Here is a 21,452-nt window from a genome sequence, read left to right as displayed (position 1 = left end):
TGTGTTCCCCGTTAATCTACTTCGGCTGCGCTCAGAAGAAATAACTTCACATTGTTATACTCTATGAAATGCTTGTAGGCAGCCTATGAAAGTAGACAACCTTCCAGAAGCTTTATTAAATGTTTTCACATTATCTCATTTAACACTCTCAATAAAGTTACTAAAGGCAGGTCACTTTCCCAATTTTATAATGAAGAAATCAGGCTCAGAGAAGTTAGTAATTGGGCAGAGTTGGGCTGACAACCCATGTTTGCCCTGGCTCCAAACACATGCTTTTCCCACAATGATTCAGTTTCTCAGGTTTGTGATGTCTCATTTTCATTATCACTGGAAGCACCGCATTCAAAATAAAACACTGATATGCGATTCTAAATATCTCCTAAAGCTCACTGCTAACTCATCTACCCATCTAGACACCAATTCATCTTTCTTGGCATATGGGTCTCCAGAATAAGTACAATCTTTTTTTTTAAAGAAAAGAATAGCAAACACTGAAGAGCAACCATAAGCATGGCTAAGCACAAGGAACAGGTTGTAGATGAATTATTTTGCAAACAGCTTTTTAGCAAAGATGGGAATATTTCAAGCAATGGCTTCTTGTTTAAAACAGTTTTCTTATAAGAACAGAATACATAATTATCAGTACTACGGGTAAAGCAATATTCTTCATGTTCCATAAGTGTAACTGGAAAAATTTACTAACAAATCTGGTAAAACTATAGGAGCATGAAAATCGCCAACATCGTCAAAACCCCATCACTGTCATAACCCCCCCCATCACTGTCATAACTGCCCCCTCCATCACCACCATCACAACCACCACTGATGGATACCCACTACGGGCACCCTGTGTAGCAGGATTAATGTCCTCACCAACTGATTACACATCACAAACAGCAGGCTAAGTGGCAAGAGCCTGAGCTGTTACCAAAACACTGTGATTCCTTTCAAGAAAAAATATTCCAAAAAAATCTCAAAAATATACTAATACACTGAAGATTAAGGATCTGTGTTTGAACTTATACTACAGTATGACAAGTCAAAGATTTTTTAGTTAAAAATAATATGGGGACTTCCATGGTGGTCCAGCGGTGAAGACTTTGCATTCCAGTGCAGGAGGTGTGGGTTCAATCCCTGGTCAAGGAACTATATACCGCACGCATGCCACAATTAAAGATCCCTCATGCTGCAACCAAAGATCCCACACGCTGCAACCAAAGATCCCGCATGCCACAACTAAAGACCCGGCGCAGTCAAATAAATAAATAATACATATATAAATACATACATACATAAATAAATAAAATAATATGTGCGATATTTCACTCACCAATCACTCTTTCCAGCAAGCCAGGAAAAACCTGTAGATAGCCGAGCAGGTCAGTATTAGCAGTCATTTCACAAAGGACATCAAGAAGCCTAATTGTAGCCAGCGCCTCCTAAAAGGAAAAGAAAATATGAGTTTTAAGGCAAGCTAAATGATTTGACTATTATTAAATAACTGTAGGAGAATGAAATAAAAAATGTTCAAGAGACAGTGCTTGTAACATCTAAACAGAGAACCAGAACTATCAAGAACAAAACAGAAGTATTAAACATGTACAGGAATAATCATTTTCACCAACAGCAGACATCTGCCATCAAGAACACAAGATTATGTGTCATTATGTGTCTTCTTGGAGCAAACAGTAAGAAAAGTTCTTATTCAAGCAAAAATACCTTCCAACAGTGGAATAAATGTTCAAAATTACTAGCTATGTACATAACATTTATGCAAATACTTTCTTTTTAAAGCGTTCCCAGCAAGCAAGTTCTACTTTAAAGATACAAATATCCCATGAAATACATTAATTTCTTGTCCACAGGAATCCTGTAAAATGCTGTGGTTGAAAGAACTTCAGCTGCAGTAACTTGGATTATTTCTGGGTGAATATAAACCTATATGCAATATCTTGGTAGCTTAGAAAAGATACTTGAAAATGTTAGTTCACATAACTACTAAATAACTTATTATCAAATAGAGTACATGATCAAGAAACTACCAGCTACCAACTGCATGGCATTAGGTAGTCTAAATATAATTTTAAAATGTAATTTTTGCACAGATTTTTTTACTTCATTTTTACAGTGCACATTATTTGACAAAATGTGGTAATACAAATTTCACCATTTATTATCTCACATAATGTTCTTCAAAAGAAAAACAAGTTATTTCCTTTTTAAAATTCTAAATGTGTATTTATTATTCTCCAATTAGGAGACAGTATTTTTTTTAAAGATTTCTTTGATGTGGACCACTTTTAAAGTCTTTACTGAATTTGTTACAACATGCTCTATGTTTTGGTTTTTTGGCCACGACGCATGTGGGATCTTAGCTCCCCGACCAGGGATCGAACCCACACCTCCTGCACTGGAACGCAAAGTCTTCACCACTGGACCGCCGGGTAAGTCCCCAGGAGATGATATTCTAATGTAGTATTCTGAAATCTCAAATAGCAAGAAACACACATTTTTTTGTGTCTTTCATTTTAATAGCTTTCGCTTGCTAGTTTAAAAGTTAGGAGAAAATATCTAGATTAGAAGTCTGTTTAGAAGGCTGGAGCAAATCCATTAACTTATTTAGCACAGCGTCTGCATGCTGTTTTATTAAATGCGTAGTTGCCCAGACGGTCATCTTCGGATACCACTTCTCCTTCAAGACATGGCTGATTGGCTATAGGTCTGGGGCAGAGCACATATGAGATGACCCTGCACACCTTGTCATACCAGAGAGCAAGGCAGCTATCAGAGTCTCCTCGGATCATGTCACAAGGAATCAGCAGCAACTTGAAGAGGCTCCCCCGGCCAGCAATGGCATGTGAAACCATTAGGAAGAATTACTGCTAAAATGGACTGCAAACAAATCCAGTGGTTTACAAGCCATGACTTCATAATAATGATTAAAGTAAAACTAAACAACTCACTCATCAACTTTGTATGATACCATAAAACCAGCTCAATACTTTGAAGACTGGTAATCAAAGGGGGGTGGTGATCAACCATTTATTCTGTTCTTCTTAATCAAAATGAACCTTGCATAACCTAAAAGTTTATTAGAAGTTTCTCTTTATAAAATATTCCAGCTAAAAAATGAAAAATGAATGATAGAGTCCAAATACCACCATTTCACAACCTGCAAAGAATTAATGGATCTAGTCAATAGTCATTAACAACTGCTAACATTACAAAAAGAGACAACCAGACATTATATGACTCGATGAAAGTACTTATCACCAACAATGAAATATACTAGAAAGAGAAAAAAAGAAGAAGAAGAAAAAAAAGACCTAACCCAAATCTGAATAAGCCTCTGGAAGGAATTATCATTCACAGGAAATGCAAGGAAAAGAGGGGGTATGTTAAACCCCACCATGGAGATATCTTCATCAGAAAGGAAACTGTAGGAAACTGTACAGGTGAAATAACCCAGTTCAACAGAAAATGAGCAAAGGTGGGGAAAAAAAGAGAGGAGGAAGAGGAAAGGGGAACCTAGTTAAAGGAGATTTAAGATATAGCAGCCAATTGCAATGTATGCCCTTATATCCTGATTCAAAGAAATAAACTTGAAAAAGAGTATTAGACAATGGGGAACATTTGAATACTGTTCATTTGATATTAAAAGTTTATTAAGTTTTCAGATGTGCTATCTGTATTTTACTTATGTATTAAGACTCCTTATCTTTTAGAGACACATGTAAACTATTAACTGATGAACTATGTGGGAGCCCTCTTTGAATCGGGGGCAACTGGCATAAGAATGGGTGGGACTGTTGATGAAACAAGAATGGGGATGAATTGGTAAGTGCTGAAGCTGGGTGATGGGGTTTCAAGACACTTTTTCTCTTAGTCTATGTTTGAAATTTTTCTTGATAAAAAGACAAAAATAAAATTAGGGGGTTGGAAGAGATGATCTGAAGTTTCCTTCCAGCTCCTAAATTCTATGATATTACCTGAAATAAACCCCAAAGAAAATTAATCTATCCTCACCTAACACATCTCCAGTTTTAATCATTAGAATCCTTTTATTAATGAAGTGTTTCTAATGAGCATTTGGAAACTAATAATGAAATAACAGCCAGAAAAATGATTCTTTTAAAAAAATAAGAGGAATACGTGAGATACCCTTCCATTATTTGTAAGTATTATAAAACTATATTCATTAAGTCAGACACAAATGGGGGAAAAAAGATGTAGGCAAGTCAAAGGAACAAGATTTTGAAGTTGTTAAAAGAGAAAAACAGAGATCAGCCTACCATCTAGATCTGCCTGGGCTCACTTTACCATTCAGTGTCTCTGAGCTATTTTACAACATTGTCAGTTGCATAAAACTGACAATAATGCCAATGATTCTTGTCTACAGAAATGGAGATTACTTCTGTCTGGCTGGAATGCAATTAATTACTGCCTTGTACATAGACTACTTTCTGCATCTCTCTGTAAGTTCACTTCAGCATTCCTTTATCGCATATAAACGTACGAATTCATTTGAATTCTTTAACAGTTGTTAGTATCTTACTGATTTCCACCGTAAAAGGTCAGAAATCCAGAAATGGATCCAAAATTATATTAAAAAATTAACATATGATTTGGGTAGCACTAAAATTAGTAGAAAGGATGAGATTATTCACTAAATGGTATTGATACAATAATTAACAGATAACTTTTAGGGAATAGTAGCTATGTACCAGTCAGTATACTAAGTGCTTATATTAAAATACAATTCATTTTACAGGCAAAAGAAACTGGAGCACAAAGAAGGTAAGTAACTTCCAAGATCACACACCAATAATAAGAAATCCAGGTTCAAACCCAAGCAGTCTTCTACCAAAGATTATAGTCTTGGAGAGTTGAAAGACACAAGCAATTCATTTGGATCTGTACTACACTTCTTACTCAGAAATAAATTCTAGGTTAATTAAAAACTCAAAGTACTGAAAGAACCAGAATATATAGGTGTATATTTCCACAATCTAAGTGGAGATGATTTTACTAATCTGTAAAAAAAAAATTCAGAAGTCATAAGGATAAAATTGATAAGCCTAACTAGATTAAAAACAAAACAAATTCCTAAAAGGCTAAGACTACCATAAATAAATTCAAACAAAAAATTAACTATGGGCAAAAAAAAAAAAGTTTCTTGTATGTGTGACAAAAGATTAACTTTCTGAAAATGCTCATTAATAAACGTATTTTCAAAGGTAACCTAACATGAAAAACAAACTAACATACTGATCACTGAAAAACAAGAAAGAAATGATAATTAGATTAGTGAAGGGGTGCAGACCCACACACTCTTGTACTCTTAGGTTTGTCATTTAGAAATTTCTCTTACAAATTTTAAATAAACATACTCTCTCTACTCAGCAATTCAACTTCCAGGAATTTATAATCCCAGACCTACTTGTCCAAAATTGCAAGGATATTTTTACAAGGATGTTCACTGCAGTATTATTTGTGAAGGTTTTTAAGAAAACAAATCTGTAAGCAACTCGTATGTACATCTACGGAGAACAAAAGAAAAAACCTGTGATGCATCTATATAGTGAAATACTATTCAACTATTAAAAAGGGTGAGATGAATATGCACACGTGTTAGAGTGTACGAAACATCAGGGTAAGCGAAAAGGAAGTTGCAGGATAGAATATATTGTGTCTCAAAAAAGCAACAAAATGTATAGGTGTGTATATACAAAAAAGTTTCGGAAGGAAAAAAGTATACACTGATATATCTGTAGAAAATAGATGGGGGATGAGTGAAAAAGAGGAGTTCTTAACCTTCCGTTTCACAGCATTTGGCCTGAATTACTTTTTCTTACAACAAAGAAAATATTTCATAAGAAAGGCAAGTTTCACTACAGCAAGCGACAAGACTGAGACTCAAGATAAAGCTAAACTGACTCTTCGATCTTAAAAAAATAAGCATACTACAACTGACAAAAACACACCAAAAACTGGAAACAAGTAGTACGCCAAAATTTACCAAAGGACAGAAACAGGTATGTTAATATGAGAACCTAAGACTATTCGTATAAAGGAACACACGAATAAAACCTCAGAATTTTAAAGCCAAACAAATAAATTTAAAAACCGATGCTATTAAAAACATTTATTTTCATTCTGATTTTTAGGTCATAGCAAGCATCATGAGCACTTTATTGGACGTCTTGTCCTAAAAATATCACAAATGGGTAAATGCAGTGTTTGCTGGTAAACTGGCAGCGGATTCAGCAGTGAATGGTATAAACACTTCCACCGTGGCTGACTTCAAACTACCAAGCTCACAAATTTCTGCATATTTAATAACTGACTCTCAGAGGTTGGTACAGGCCAGCTCCAATACACTACGAGGTTTACGGTATATTTAATATTGAGGTACAGGTCCTCCTTAAATACTACTATGGCTTTTTTTTAAACTTCAACCTTAAAGGATACCATATACACAATCAACAACTACAAGTCATGAGTATATAGATCAATGAATTTTCAAAAAGTGAACTATTTGGGCTTTTCAAAAAAAAACACACCTATCTACAATTTTCTATCTATCAATACATAATAATTCCTCCCACCTTTAAAGAAAAAAGTGTGAAAAATATAACTTTTCCTAAACATAAAAAGTTACATCAGGTAACTTCTTAGTACAACATTGAAATCATCTATACTTTAAATATAAGTGCCTTGAAAAAGTTCAAAGCTGGATTTAACAAGTACTAAGTGTACTTCATTTTCTGTCTCCTGGAAAATTCCTCTTTGAAACGTCCTTGAAGCACAGCTCGCTGCTCCTCCTGCTGGAAACAGAGGCAACTCTATCTCCAGAAAGGGAAGCAGCCTCCGAGTAAGCTTTCTGCTACCACAGAAAGGAGAATTAAAATACTGACCTTACCGCGAGACCTGACATGGCCTCTCTGATCCAGCACAGAAAATCAACAGCAAAGCAACCTTGAAGAAGGTATTTTCACAAAGAAGGAAATACACTTACATGGCAGAACAAGCATAATCACGGCCTACATTTACTGTGGGAGTTAACGGGTCCACAGTGTCACACACAGCCCTCCAGGAAATGCTGTGGGTCAGGGTCCACCTTCCCTACCTCCCCATCTGGGGACAGCAAGTGGACGGGCCTGTCAAAGGGCAGCCTGCTCACCTATTCCCGCCTCTGAGCCCAAGTGATTACCTCTCTACTCACCATTCCTATCAGCATGGAAATAACCTCTGTGATGTTTTTGAACACGTTGAAATCGACACTTGAGGTATAATTCACATGCAATAAAATACGTCCACCTGGAGAGTAGGGTTGTGTCACTGTACACAGCTACATATAACACTTCCATTACCCAAGATGTTCCTTCATGTCCCTCGACAATCAATTCCACCCTCCACTTCCAGCCCGGGTGACAGCTGATCTGCTTTGTTATAATCGATAAGTTTTGCCCGCTGCAGAATTTCACAGAGATGGACGCGTGCAGGGTACTCTCTAGTCTATCTGCACTCCATGCTTGAGATTCATCTCTGCTGTTACACCAGAAGTGCATTTCTTTTTACTGCCGAGTAGTATTCCAGAGAAAGAACAACACTAACTTTAAGACAGAAGGGAAGGAAGGAGCAGACAGAAATAAAGAGGGTTCCTGAATTAAAGAGGAGGGAAACACAACTACTGTAAGCTAATGTCCATCTCCTTAGTAAAGAAAAGACCTAAATGATCTAGGGTAGGCTCGAGGAGAATTTTAAAATGTATGAAGACATAACTACAAAGACACAGACTACAGACAAATAATCATGGTAAATTCTTTACACAGAATGCTACACCGGCATTTTTTTTTTTTTTTTTTTTTTTTTTTGGTACGCGGGCCTCTCACTGTTGCGGCCTCTCCCGTTGCGGAGCACAGGCTCCGGACGCGCAGGCTCAGCGGCCATGGCTCACGGGCCCAGCCGCTCCGCGGCACGTGGGATCTTCCCGGACCGGGGCACAAACCCGTGTCCCCCGCATCGGCAGGCGGACTCTCAACCACTGTGCCACCAGGGAGGCCCTACACCAGCATTTTAAAAAGACATTCACTATGTATTGCTTGTTTGTGCACTCAGCAAATATTCACTAAAGTGCCTACTATGTACACAGTTCTATGAACATAAGAGTCAAAACTTCTGCCCTCATGCAACTTACACACATTCAGAAGAAAAAACAGGAACTTACAAATTGGTGGTACAGATGATTTCATTTTTTTATTTATTTATTTTTGGCTGCACTGGGTCTTCATGGCTGCGCGCGCGGGCTTTCTCTAGGTGCAGCAAGCGGGGGCTACCCTTTGTTGTGGTGCGTGGGCTTCTCATTGCAGTGGCTTCTCTTGTTGAGGAGCATGGGCTCTAGGTGCGCGGGCTTCAGTAGTTGTGACGCGTGGGTTCAGTAGTTGTGCCACACGGGCTCACTTGCTCCGCGGCACGTGGGATCTTCCCAGACCAGGGATCGAACCCGTGTCCCCTGCATTGGCAGGTGGATTCTTAACCACTGCGCCACCAGGGAAGCCCAGAATGATTTCACTTTTAATATATATATATATGTTTGTGTATGTGTGTATGTATGCATGCATGTATTTGATGTTATTTGCCTAGAAAAATATATTAACTATTATTTTAAGTCATTAACTCTGGACGGTAAGAGTAAGGGCACTGTTCTCCCTTTTCTGTATTTTCGTTAAGTGTTCTAAAATAAGGATACTGTCTTAGCTCAGGCTCCTATGACAAAATACAACAAACAGGGTGGCTTATAAACAACAAACATTTATTTCTCACAGTTCTGGAAGCTGGAAGCCCAAGATCAGGGTGCCAGCGTGGTTGGGTTCTGGGGAGGGGCCTCTTCTAGGCTTCAGATGGCCAACTTCTCGCTGTGCCCTTACAAGGTGGAAGGGGTAAGGAATCTTTCTGGGGTGTCTTTTATAAGAGCACTACTTACATGCATGAGGGCCCTCATGACCTAATCACGTCCCAAAGGCCCCTACATGGAAATTTTAGAGAGGAAGTGCACCCACCAACATGCAGCAGATACGTTACTTACATAATTGTATGTATGTATGTATGTATGTATGTATTTATGGCTGCGTCGGGTCTTTGTTGCTGCGTGCAGGCCTTCTCTAATTGCGTTAAGCGGGGGCTACTCTTCGCTGCGGTGCACGGGCTTCTTATTGCGGTGGCTTCTCTTGTTGCAGAGCACAGGCTCTAGGCACGCAGGCTTCAGTCGTGATGGCATGTGGGCTTCAGCAGTTGTGGCTTGCAGGCTCTAGAGTGCAGGCTCAGCAGCTGTGGTGCACGGGTTTAGGTGCTCCGCGGCATGTGGGATCTTCCCGGACCAGGGCTCGAACCCGTGTCCCCTGCACTGGCAGGCGGACTCTTAACCACTGTGCCACCAGGAAAGTCCCTATAATAGTTTTTAAAGCTTTTGTCCTCAGAGGACCTAGCTGAGTTAGAAAATCTGTCTGTCCTCTTACCTCATCCTCAGCATGCTGCTCAGAGGTCAATTTCAGCACAGTCTTGCACTGATCCACAAAAGTGCTCGCAATCAGCTCGGCATGGCTCAAAAACACAGGGATCTCATCCTTGCTCAGTGGCTCATCACCCATTATTTTGGCTATCATAAGGTCTAACAACGTAACCCTATAAAACAAAAGATTTTTACATGAATATGTAATATTGAAGCCACTTTAAGAGAATACTTTTATTTTTAAATTCCTTACTTGTTTATCATGTCCAGCTCGGGAAAACATATTTTTTGTGAATACAATTAACCTTCATCAACTGCCTGTTTTTTTAAATCTTGATTTCTCTGATGTGATTTGGTTACAGAAACAAGCACCTTTTTATATCCATTACTTTCAGCACTGGAATAATTCCACATTTCAGAAATGTTGTCAAATTAAGTTTCATAGTATTTACATCTACTATAACAACAGCAAGGTTAAGTGGGCTAACATTTATTCACTATTTAGTAGAGCTAAACATTTTGCATACATTTCCTCATTCAACCTACACAAAACCTTCATGAGGCAGACACCGTCAACAACCCCAAGAGCAAAGGGGGAAGTAAGGCCTAGTGAGGCTAATCAATTTACCTGTCAGTGTCACACATACTGGCTGCTGCGGCAGGGTTCAAACACAGGATTCAATCTCTGTCTCCTGGGCCAAATGCTTTACCCACTCATTGTACTATCTCTCTTGTGAAGGTTGGGTGTTTTGTTTGTTTCATTATTTTACTTTACAAAGAACACAAATCTGAAGACCAAACCTATGCCATCTTTCCCTCAATGTTTAAATGATCACTTACATATTTCTAGTCAACGATCTCTTTCCTTCTCCCAGGAAAAACAAGTCATACACAGAACAGTCTATCCAGCATAAATCGAGTAGGATGTTTCTCCAAATCACATTCTGATTGGGATTTTTTTCTGATATGCATAATTCTCATGTATTTCTATATCAGAGGTGATACAAATATCTAAAATGCTCAGCAAATGGGGGAAAATATACTTGTATTAGGCAGGGAGCATGTCTCACTAAGAGAAAAGTAAGAATTGTTTACTGCTTCAAGTAGAAAATAAAACGTGCTGAACTCTTCCTGTATTTTAGCCAAAGGCTGGCAAAGATGATCAGTCTGTTAATGTCACCCACAGACCTTAGCAATTTTCAGAGCTCCTAAAACTTCAGATTTCTTATAGAAATGATTAACCCAAAACAAAACAATCAATCCCCTCGACTGAGCACAAAAGAACAACAAGTAGTTCAGTATTGGGGTATGTTTGTTTTCTCGAACTCACATATGATCTTTGAAGATGAACAGGGTGCTCTGGCCCAGAGCCAGGCCTCCCACCTTCCCCGAGCAGGACGATCCTCCGGGAATGCTAGGGAAGAGGCCGCCTAGCACGTATGATTCAAGAGGAACCCAAATGTCTTCTCTAAAAATATTCTTTGTAATCTGGCAGTTACTTCGAGGCCTAAGAAGTCGTGGTCCCTGGCTTTAGGGAGTTCAGCACCCAGTGGACTACTACCCAGAACAGGGTGAAGAGGAATGAGGAACGAGACAGGTCATAACTGGGGGAAAGGACCAAACACCAGGCAGATCTTGAACAAGGAAGGAGCAGATCCTGAAGGAGTCAGGTGGGGTTGGGACAAAAGGTGGGCCACGGGGTGGTGGTAATCCAGGCTGTCCAGCAGCCACAGGAAGGCCCTGGGGTCCAAGGAGACCAGCTGACGGGGGGAGACCTGGGAGGTGGTCCCAAGAGGTAAGGTCAATGCAGATTTCCTGCCTGCTTTACACCGTCACCCAGGGGCAGTGCTTCCCTCAGACTTCTCCCTGGCTCAGGAGATGCACCTCTACACCCTGTCAGGTGATTACAAGATGGGAGATCTAAGGAGACGGGGAATGAGTGATTGGGAAGAAAAAAAAGGGGAAAAAAATCAGAAATGAATCTTTAAAATATAAAAATACAAACCAAGCTTGAATATTACCTGAGAATAAATTATACTTCATTAAATGATTGTACTTATATTAAGTCATCTGCCAATAAAAACTTTTAAAGGCTCCCACTGTTAAGGAGTGGGTCCAAAAACTTTAGTCTGATATATGGGGCTCTCCCACCCAGAATCCCCATCTAACTCTCCAACTCCCTTTACTTCTAGCCACCATCAAAAACTATCCTTCTCGGGAATTCCCTGGCAGTCCAGTGGTTAGGACTCTGCACTTTCACTGACGAGGGCCCGGGTTCAATCCCTGGTTGGGGAACTAAGATCCCACAAGCCACATGGCGCGGCCAAGAAAAAGAAAAACAAAAAACAAAACAAAACAAAAAATCCTTCTCATAAAATAAAGGAATCACACACAGGACATATAATTCAAGTAGGAAATTTTCTTTCAGAAGCATTTATTTTGATTGTGCATTTCATTCGCCATCCCCACTTCTATGCCAGAAAACATATATGTACTGAAAAGTACTGCAGTCAGGGAAAATGGGACATAATGTGGAATGTCTTACTTCTTCCAGTCTCGGGGGAACCACACTAAATACTTCCTTGAAAACATAACAGAACACAAGTGGTCTAACAAATCCATTCACTCAAGAGTGAAGGATGCAAAAGTAGAAAGACCCAGTCAGGGACTTCCCTGGTGGTCCAGTGGTAAAGAATCCACCTTCCAATGGAGGGGACGTGGGTTTGATCCCCAGTCAGGGAACTAAGATCCCACATGCCGCGGGGCATCTAAGCCCACGCGCCACAACTACTGAGCCCAAGAGCCTCAACTAGAGAGCCTACGTGCTGCAATTACCGAGCCCACGTGCTCTGAAGCCCGCATGCCACAACAAAAGATCCCGTGCCGCAACTAAGACCTGATGCAGCCAAGACTAACTAACTAAATAAATAATTTAACCGGGGGGAGAAAACAAACCAACCCAGTCAAAGAGGTCAGAGACTAGCTGTCTAAAATTATTACACCTCAGTCTCACTTCCTTTAAACCAGAAATCATCACTTGAGCTGCCTCAGGCTCACCAGGCACACCACTCAACTCAGAGTCACTCTATAATTTTATCTCTCAATCACTGGCTGTCATTAGTGTCCTACTTCTAATTCACTTCTGATTGAACAGTTACATACCCTGTCCTCAAAATGATGATTCCTGTTTCATAAAAAAATTGACAGCAATGTACACGTGAAGGATTTTAGGAGAAAATTCTATGGCAAGATTTATATTTTAAAGTTATGCTTGGGCTTCCCTGGTGGCGCAGTGGTTTGAGAGTCCGCCTGCCGATGCAGGGGACGCGGGTTCGTACCCCGGTCCGGGAAGATCCCACATGCCGCGGAGTGGCTGGGCCCGTGAGCCATGGCCGCTGGGCCTGCGCGTCCGGAGCCTGTGCTCCGCAACGGGAGAGGCCACAGCAGTGAGAGGCCTCCGTACCGCAAAAAAAAAAGTTATGCTTAAATTGATGCAGTCTACAATTTCAAAAGCCATGCTTGCACCATCTTGAAACAGGTACGTTTTTTATGAGAGTGAAGGGCAAAGGCGGAGGGGGAAAGAGTGAGAGAGGGAGTTTCATGAGCGTTCTAGGGCAGGAAATAATATCCTATAATTCTGGAAATAAAATATCTGTAATTCAAAGACTGACATCTCCAACAAATTCTGAATAACTACTCCACCTGTATAATTTGTAGAATGGCATGCCACGAAGGCCAAAACTTTTATTAACCTGGAAAACAGGCTAACCAAGATACAGGCAGACAGCTGTTGCTGAAATAATCTCATTAGTCCCTTCATAAATTACAGATATAAGAAGTTAGTGCGTTACAGGGAAAATGATCAGTGATTTGGCATCATACAGACAAGAGTTCAAATACCACCTCTGCTGCCTTTGTAACCCAGGGCAAATACCTAAATGGCAAGAATAATGCCTATTTCACAAGGTCTTTTTGAGGATTAAATGACAATGGCTGTATGTTGCCTTCATACGTAACAGTGATGCCTCCTGGAGGAAAAAGTCAAGATCATCAGAGGAGAAGTAGTAATAACAGCAGAAATATGGAAGCAGAAAATGGCCACTCACAGTTACTGAGTGACAATTACATGCCAGCACTGAGAGCTTTATATACATTTCAGTCAGTAACCACGACAATTTCAGGGGGTGCCTACCATTATTATCCTCATTTTACAGATGAAAACAGAGTTCCAAAAAGTAACTTGCCCAAAGTAGTGAGTGGCACAGCTAGCCTCTGCTCTTAACTGCTATGCTATACAAATTATAAACCTGAAAACTACAAAAAGTTGGTTTCCAAGAGCAGCTAGTTTAATTCAATATTACTCCAATTTGCTGGGAAGGGGGACAAGAAAATTGTATAAACACAGGCTCTCATTTCTGCTGAATCACACCATGTGAATTGATTTTGACCCTGTATCCAAAGTATCTTCACCAAGTAATCTGCCCAAATAAACTACCAGGGTGAAGCCGTCAACTAACTGTGACAACTGAAAGAACCAGCACACGAAAAGAGCTTCCGAGCTCACACGGCGCTTCCCCTCCCTACGCGCCCACACTAAGGGCGGGTGGGGACTGTGCACCCTGGGGACCCAGGGACCACCAGCAGGTGCTTAATGAATACACTGCTTGTTTTGCTGACTGAGCCTCAAGCGTTTTAAATCTAACAGCCCCAACGAGACCATATACTCTAATTCAGCAGGTTGGGGCCACAGCCTGGGCTTGCCTCAGGAGCCTCTGGTGTGTGCTCCCAGCTGAGACACCACAAAGGCCCCCCAGAAATCTCCAGTGCAGTCCCTCATCTGAACCACAGAACACAGAAAATGTCCTGAGTGTCTTCTCGGTACTCACAGGATGGTGTGTAGCACCATTCCAGGTGCAAGGGGAGAAGTTAATTCGTTATACATCCCTGTTGAGAAAAGCGTATCTTTTCAATCCTATTATTCTGTCAACGTTCCACTCTGAACAAAGAATTATCTGTCACTGCCCCAAACGAGTCAACAGGGAACCCAGCAGCCTCTACTCGGCCGCAGAACTCTGAGCCAAGACCCCATCCCCTCCTCCCGCCCCTGAGCAAAGACAAGTAAGCAGACTCAGCAGTTCCCACAGTGAGCTCCACCGGAACCGGCCAACACCCTCGAGGTCCATGGCAGCACACCACCTCCTCCTGGCTTACGGAGCCATCTGCCGTCTACAGTATCAACAGAGACGGCGTCTTACAGACAGGCTTCAGTAAGTGTTTGATATTAGTAGAGTTTTCCATTCCAACACTGTTCCAGCACTGATTCTGGTGGGTGTTAAGAACAGAGAACTCACAAGATTCGGTTTTTGTCCTTGAAGAATACATATTCCAGCAGAAAAGCAAATTATCATGATAAACGTGCAGGTGAGGATGCAAAGAACTGCCTGGGAAAGTCAGGAGCGCCAGCAGAAAGCAGGCAGTATCTGAAAAGGGCCAACAGAGCACGAGTGTGTATTCACCAGAGGGAGAGGGGGTAGTCAGGACATTTCGGGCAGAGAAGAGGACACACACAAAAGCATGAAGCCAAAGGGGAAGCCTGGAAAACTGAGAGGAGTTCTGTGCGGCTACAGTGTGGTGACTGGGGGAGAATGAGAAGGAGCTGGAACTGAAGCTACGTTTAAAAAGGGCCTTGAACACCACACCGTGGAGTCTAACTGCATCCTGTAACAAGCTACACACGCCACTAAATGGCAGGGCAAGACCCATGCAGGCAGTTCAGTAGATGACACAGGAGAAGGGAAAAACAAAAATTAGAACAATCAGTATTGTTCACAGCAGTATCATTCACAGTAGCTGAAAGGTGGAGCAACCCCGTTGTCCATCGATGGACGACTAGACAAGCAGAATGTGACATATGTCAATACATACGGTGGAATATTATTCAGCCTCAGGAAGGAAGGAAATGCTGACACGTGCTATAACATGGACTAAGCTTAAGGACACTGTGCTAAGTGAATTACGCCAGTCATGAAAGGACAAATACTGTGTGACTCCACTTACGTGAGGTACAGCTGACCCTTGAACAACATGGATTTGAACTGTGTGGGTCCCTGTGTACGTGGAATGTTTTCAATAAACGGGCACTACAGTACTACATGATCTGCCGTTGGCTGAATCTGAGGGCACAGAGGACCCTCGGATGCGGAGGTCGACTGCAAGTTACACTCGGGTTTCTGACGCTGGTGTTCAGTGCCTCTGAGCCCTGCATTGTTCAAGCATCAACTGTACTTAGGGGAGTCAAGTTCACAGAGACAGAAAGTAGAGTGGTGGTTGCCAGGGGCTGGGGGAGGGGGAAACGGTGGTAGTTGTTTGATGGGTATAGTTTCCATTTTACAAGATGAAAAGTTCTGGAGACTGGTTGCACAACAACGTGAATACACTTAAACGACTGAACTGCGCGTTTTAAAAAGGGCGCGATGGCAAATTCTATATTATGTGTATTTTATCACAGTTTTTAAACAGGCTGTAGCCAAAGTCCAGTCAAAGGTGACATGTAAACCAGAGCTGTGACAAGCGAGTGAGTTCACAACATACTAAGGTGATACACTCGGTAAGGCTTACTGACCAGTGTAAAGCGGCAAGTGGAGGAGGAGGTGGGGATAACTCTGAGGTTTCCAATCCAGTAGGTGATGTTACATTAATGAATATACTAGATAAAACTTTTCATGAGTAAGAAAAATTCATTCGTCTACACAAGCTTTCATTCAAAAACTTTTTTTAGCGCTTGTTACGTGCCACGCACTGGCTAGGAAATGTGGACACCACAGAATAAAAAAGACCAAATCCTGGCCCTCACAAGAGCTAACAATCTAACACTAGTGTCATACAATGGCAAGCAGGTATGTGACGTGATACAATGTGTAACAGACGACGTGATGAAACAAAAGCACTTCTCCTGTGGAAGAAAAATAGAGGACGGGGAAGAGGTGGCAGCTGAGTAAGGAATTTGTATGAAGTAGGAAAGCCGTGGCTACAAGTTCTGTATAAATAAAAATGGACAATGTTTAGTTTGTCATCCTCATTTTGTTAGGAAACGGATCGGTTAACAATAGATCATTTGACAGGAATATGGAAAATATAGACTTGAATATTAAACTGTGTATTCTCTTGCATTCGGACGTTCCTTACTGCAAAGCAATTTACTAAATTATAGCACTATTCTTCATATTACTTATTTTAATTCTTTTTCTGCAAGACAAGTAGGCATATGACAGTGGTGGCAGGGGGTACTGGATTTATAAATATGGCATTTAAACTGACTTTAAAAGCACAAACTTTTCCTTTTTGTTAAAGATATTAAAGAAGGAAAAAACACTACTTAACAAGACTACAAAGGAGTGCATAAAGATTAACTGTTGGAACCCAAATGTACAGAAAGAATTTCAAAACCACAGCAATTATCAAAATTGTGACTACAATCAAAAGATTAACATTTTTTACAGTTTTTGATCATTAGATCTGTGCCTTCTGAGTAAATTTTATTTTCCTAAGGCAACATTTCCAATCAGGTTAGGAAAAACATACACTCTTGGAATGGACCGAGTACTAGGAATCATTTTATTCAATCCTCTAGTTTTACATGTCAAGAAACTGAATCCAAACAAGGTGAAAGACCTGGCTAAGGTCACATAAAGAGTTACTATGACAACAAAGCACAGAGCCAAGGTACTAAGGTCTCTGGGCTCAGAGGGCACTGCTCTTCCCCTACTCGGCCAGTGAAGGTCACAGAGAGGTACTGATTTTCTTTCAGTCTAAAATATCTACTGGAAAACTATAAACCTAGCAGAATGTATCCCAAATCATGACAGCAGGGATGTGAACAAATGAGCACATTTCACCTATACAGCTGTAATACACAGCTGCATGATTTACTTTTATAAAATCGAGGGACAAGCATAACATTTTGTTCTTAACATTTTTTAATATGGTTTTACTGAATAATGGCGCCAACCTGGATTCTGCAACCCTACGTAAATCACTGCCTGTTGTGGCTGCGCTGTAATGTTAACCAACCAATTTAAAACCATTACTGACACAGAAACATGTATTTAGAGATTTTGTGCCAACTAAGAAACCACACAGTTTTTCAGTCATGTGTACAGAATACTCTATATGGAATGCTAAATACTCAAAACCACACTGGTTTTTGGGGTTACCTTTCTTGATTGCTCATTTTGGCATACATGACTTTAACCAATTCCGGGCTTTTCAGAAAATGGTCTGTAATAATCAAGAACCTAAGAAAAAAGGAGGGAAAGGTTTGGTTACTACAAACATAGTAAAATAGACATGGCCTTATCTACTTTATAGGCATATCTTATACATAAAAGTACTCCTGTTTATTGAATTTTTGATTAGCTGTAATCTTCAAATGTTTTAGAGGTTCACATACTATTTTTCTATTAGCAGCTAAAAGAGAATGAAAACCCTCAAAATATTTTTCTCCGATTTTACTTCTGAAAAATGTATTGAAATGATTCAAATTTATTCAACTGGAGGAAAGGGCCTACTATAGTTTTTATCTAAGTTGAGAAAGAAAAATAGTTCACTATAGTTCAAACAATAATATGAAATTTAGCTACAAGTTCAGGTATAATAAAACATATTAAATTGTTTTAGTCAGAAACTTAGTGCTAAAATTAACCAGAGAAATAGACATGTCATACTTTTTATTTAAACATATGCCAACAACACAGTAATGAATACTGGCTTGATTATCTACTCCTTAAGAGCTCTCAAGTTACCAAGAAAACATCCTCACTGTCAAGCACTGCACTCATCGAAACTTAGAGATCAACTTGGGGAAACCCTTGAGGCAAAGATTACAAGCATATTTCTTCAAAGTACCACTGTGACACCTAAAAAGATTGAATAGTACTATTAATTAATTCTGAATCATATTTACCAGAGGGCATCTGAAGACTTAAGAACTAAAGAATATACTATTCATAACCAAGGTTATGAATAAGCATGACAGTAAAGCGTTTATATTGACAAACACGGTTTATTTAATCACTTCTTAATAAATAACAGAACAAAAGTATGCCTTTAAGTACGGTAGCCAAATGAGGCATGTTAACTACCACGACACAGCGTCACTTCACACAAACACAAAACCTAGACGCATGTTCTGTTTCTTCCACAACCTTTCAAATAAGTGACCAGCACTGATGTAAAATATTTCCAACAATAATGGGTAATATTCAAAATTCTCAATTTTCACGTCAATTTAGGTAGGTCATCAAACAGCGACAACAGAAATTCATGCACATCACGCCAGGTATACAAAACTGTGACCCTAAAGCTCATCCATAATTCACCTATTTGGAGCTCAAAACATTTTCCCACAAGAACATTCATTCAAAAACACAATGTGCCAAATACTATGTGCGAGGGGCTAGGTCCCAAGCCATAATTCCAAACTCTAAGGGTGGAGAAAGACACACGCATAGAGAGATAATTAGAGAAAAATGTCTTAGGTGCAGCACACAGGCACACGTCACGGATTACAGAAACAACAAAGTTAATCTAACTAGAGGGCTGCAGGGAAGAGGGGCGATGGATGGGACAGGAGAATCAGGAGTTCGGTGAATCCCTAGTTGCAGAGGGAAGGGAGAGCATTTAAATTAGAGGTGACACAAAAGGACTTGAAAAGACTGCTTGAAAGAAAGAAGAGCAGTGTACTAAGGGAATTATAAACAATAAAATACTACCAGGGTTTAAAGAGGGACTCGGGACCTAACACTTATGTCCTTGAATGTTATTGTAAACAGCCCTCAGCCTGCAGAACTGTCAGTTGAAGGGAGCTTCACCAAGCTTTGAGTTTATTAAGACTGAGGTGACAACCACGCCTTCTTTCGTGATACTGGTCATTATTAGTGCTCTCTTTCTTTCTTCTTAATCAATTTTGTTGATCTTTTTAAAGAGTCAACTTTGCCTTTGTTAATCCTTTCTATTTTTTTTCCTGTTTTCCATGTTATTGACTTGTGTCCTTTTATTTTCTTCTTTCTACTGAGGATTTACTGTACTCTTCTCTTTCTATCTTCATAAAGTAGAACCTTAAGTCCCTGATTTCAGACCTACTTTTCTGACATAAACACTTAAAGCTATAAATTACCCTCTCAACCCTGCTTTAGCTTTATCCCACACATTTTATGCTTTCATTATCCTTCAGTTCAAAAGATTTTCTAATTTGCCTTGTGATTTCCTTTGTGACAAATCAATTATTTAGATGTGCTAATTTCCAAAACTTTAGAATTTTTCTAGATCATCTTGCTATGGTTTTCTAGGCTAATTGTGGTCAGGGAACATATTCCGTATGTTTCCAATCCTTTTCATATATTCACTGAGACTTTTTATAGCCCAGACTATGGTCTATCTTAGTGAACATAATGCAGACAGTTGAAAAGAAAGTAAATTTTCCAAGTGTTGAGAAAATGTTCTATAAACCAGACTCATGTGAAGGTGGCTACCTATCTCAGTACCACTGAGATCATCTACATCTATACTGATGCTTGTCTACTTCTATCAGTGGCTAAAAAGTGAGTGTTAAAATCTCCAACTATCACTTCCAATTCCAGGCATAACAGATGAACAATTGACCTCCTACCTTAAACGACTACAAAAGCAGACAAAACACATGAAACAGTTTTCAGACAAGAAACAACAAACCCAACTCAATCAGGTTGTGCAAATAAAAGGCACTTTGGAGAATTTCCTCCTAAACAAACAAAATACCCTAAAAAATGCATGGTTAACTGTATTCTGATCAATATTTTTATAAAATCCTTATGGCCTAATTAGCAGACTGAGACACACTCAGTGAAGGACAGAGTTATTCTACATGCTGGAATGTGTGGTGAAGAAGTGGAACTTGAATTGAAAACGTTTTCCACACACAGGGGTGGTCAAGGGTGCAGGGAATGGGGCAAAGACAAAGGAAAGATCCACTACGGTGCGGTCGCTGTGACCACCAGCATTACCTGGAGCTAAAATGAAAGTAGGTCCATATACTGGGACCTTTATACCAAGATAAATTCCAAGCAGATCAAACACTTAAACATCAAAACTGAAATGACACAATACTGGAAGAAAACCTAAGTGGAGAAAAGGCCTTTATAGCTATTATCAAAAATCTTAAGACATTAAAAAAGACCGGCCATTTCATCTACTAAAATATCAAAAACTTTACATGAAGAAAAGTGCCAGAAGCAAAGTCAAAAGACAAAAAAGGGAGAAAAAAATTTGGATTTTATTTCATACAAAGGACTAATATCCTTAATTTAAAAAATATTCCTACATATATAGAAAAGACTGCCATCCTAATAGAAAAATGGGTGAAGAAAATGAGAATGTACATAAAAGAAAATTAGACTCCTCAATAGATAAAATGATGCTCAGCCTCATAACAAGAAAAATACAAAATAAAACTATACAATGATACTATCTTAAACCTTGGCAGAATTGGCAAATCCAAAATTTTGATAGCACACTCTGTTAGCAATGATAAAGGAAACCAGGTACTACTCTCAAAATTTGCCAAGGGAAGTATATACTAGTATAACATCTATGAAGGACAACTTGGAAGTGTCTGTCAAAATTATAAAAGCACATTCTCTGCGAGTAACTGTGAATCGTGAATTTATCCTACAATCATACTTGCCCATATGCAGGATGACATACGTGTCAACAAGGCCACAGGACAGCTCCACTCAGATGTAGAGAAGGCACCTCAAACTTAACGCAGTCACAACGAACTCCTGATGTCCCCTAGCCCCACCCCAAACTGTTCCACCCACCTCACTCAAACAAGCCAAAAACCCAGCTCCCACCCTTGCCTTCCTCCCTCCCACCTCACCCCCAAATCGAATCCACAGTAAGCCTC

General features: G+C 39.9%; 1 protein-coding gene across 1 annotated transcript in view; it reads right to left on the bottom strand.

Moving 5' to 3' along the window:
* ATXN10 (ataxin 10) overlaps positions 1 to 21,452 on the bottom strand; it is a 153,969-nt gene that overhangs the window by 88,601 nt on the left and 43,916 nt on the right. Inside the window, exons 6-8 of the mRNA XM_029204338.1 lie at positions 17,725 to 17,805; positions 9,519 to 9,684; positions 1,331 to 1,439 (exon numbers count right to left, since the gene is read on the bottom strand). Coding sequence (XP_029060171.1) covers positions 1,331 to 1,439; positions 9,519 to 9,684; positions 17,725 to 17,805 — 356 coding nt within the window. The remainder of the gene's footprint in view (positions 1 to 1,330; positions 1,440 to 9,518; positions 9,685 to 17,724; positions 17,806 to 21,452) is intronic.

The sequence above is a fragment of the Monodon monoceros genome, unplaced genomic scaffold, assembly GCF_005190385.1.
Source record: "Monodon monoceros isolate NGI ecotype Baffin Bay Population unplaced genomic scaffold, NGI_Narwhal_1 Super_Scaffold_6, whole genome shotgun sequence".
NCBI classification, from domain to species: Eukaryota; Metazoa; Chordata; class Mammalia; order Artiodactyla; family Monodontidae; genus Monodon; species Monodon monoceros.
Note: the sequence above shows the minus strand (reverse complement) of the source record. Positions and strands in the feature narration are given on the sequence as shown.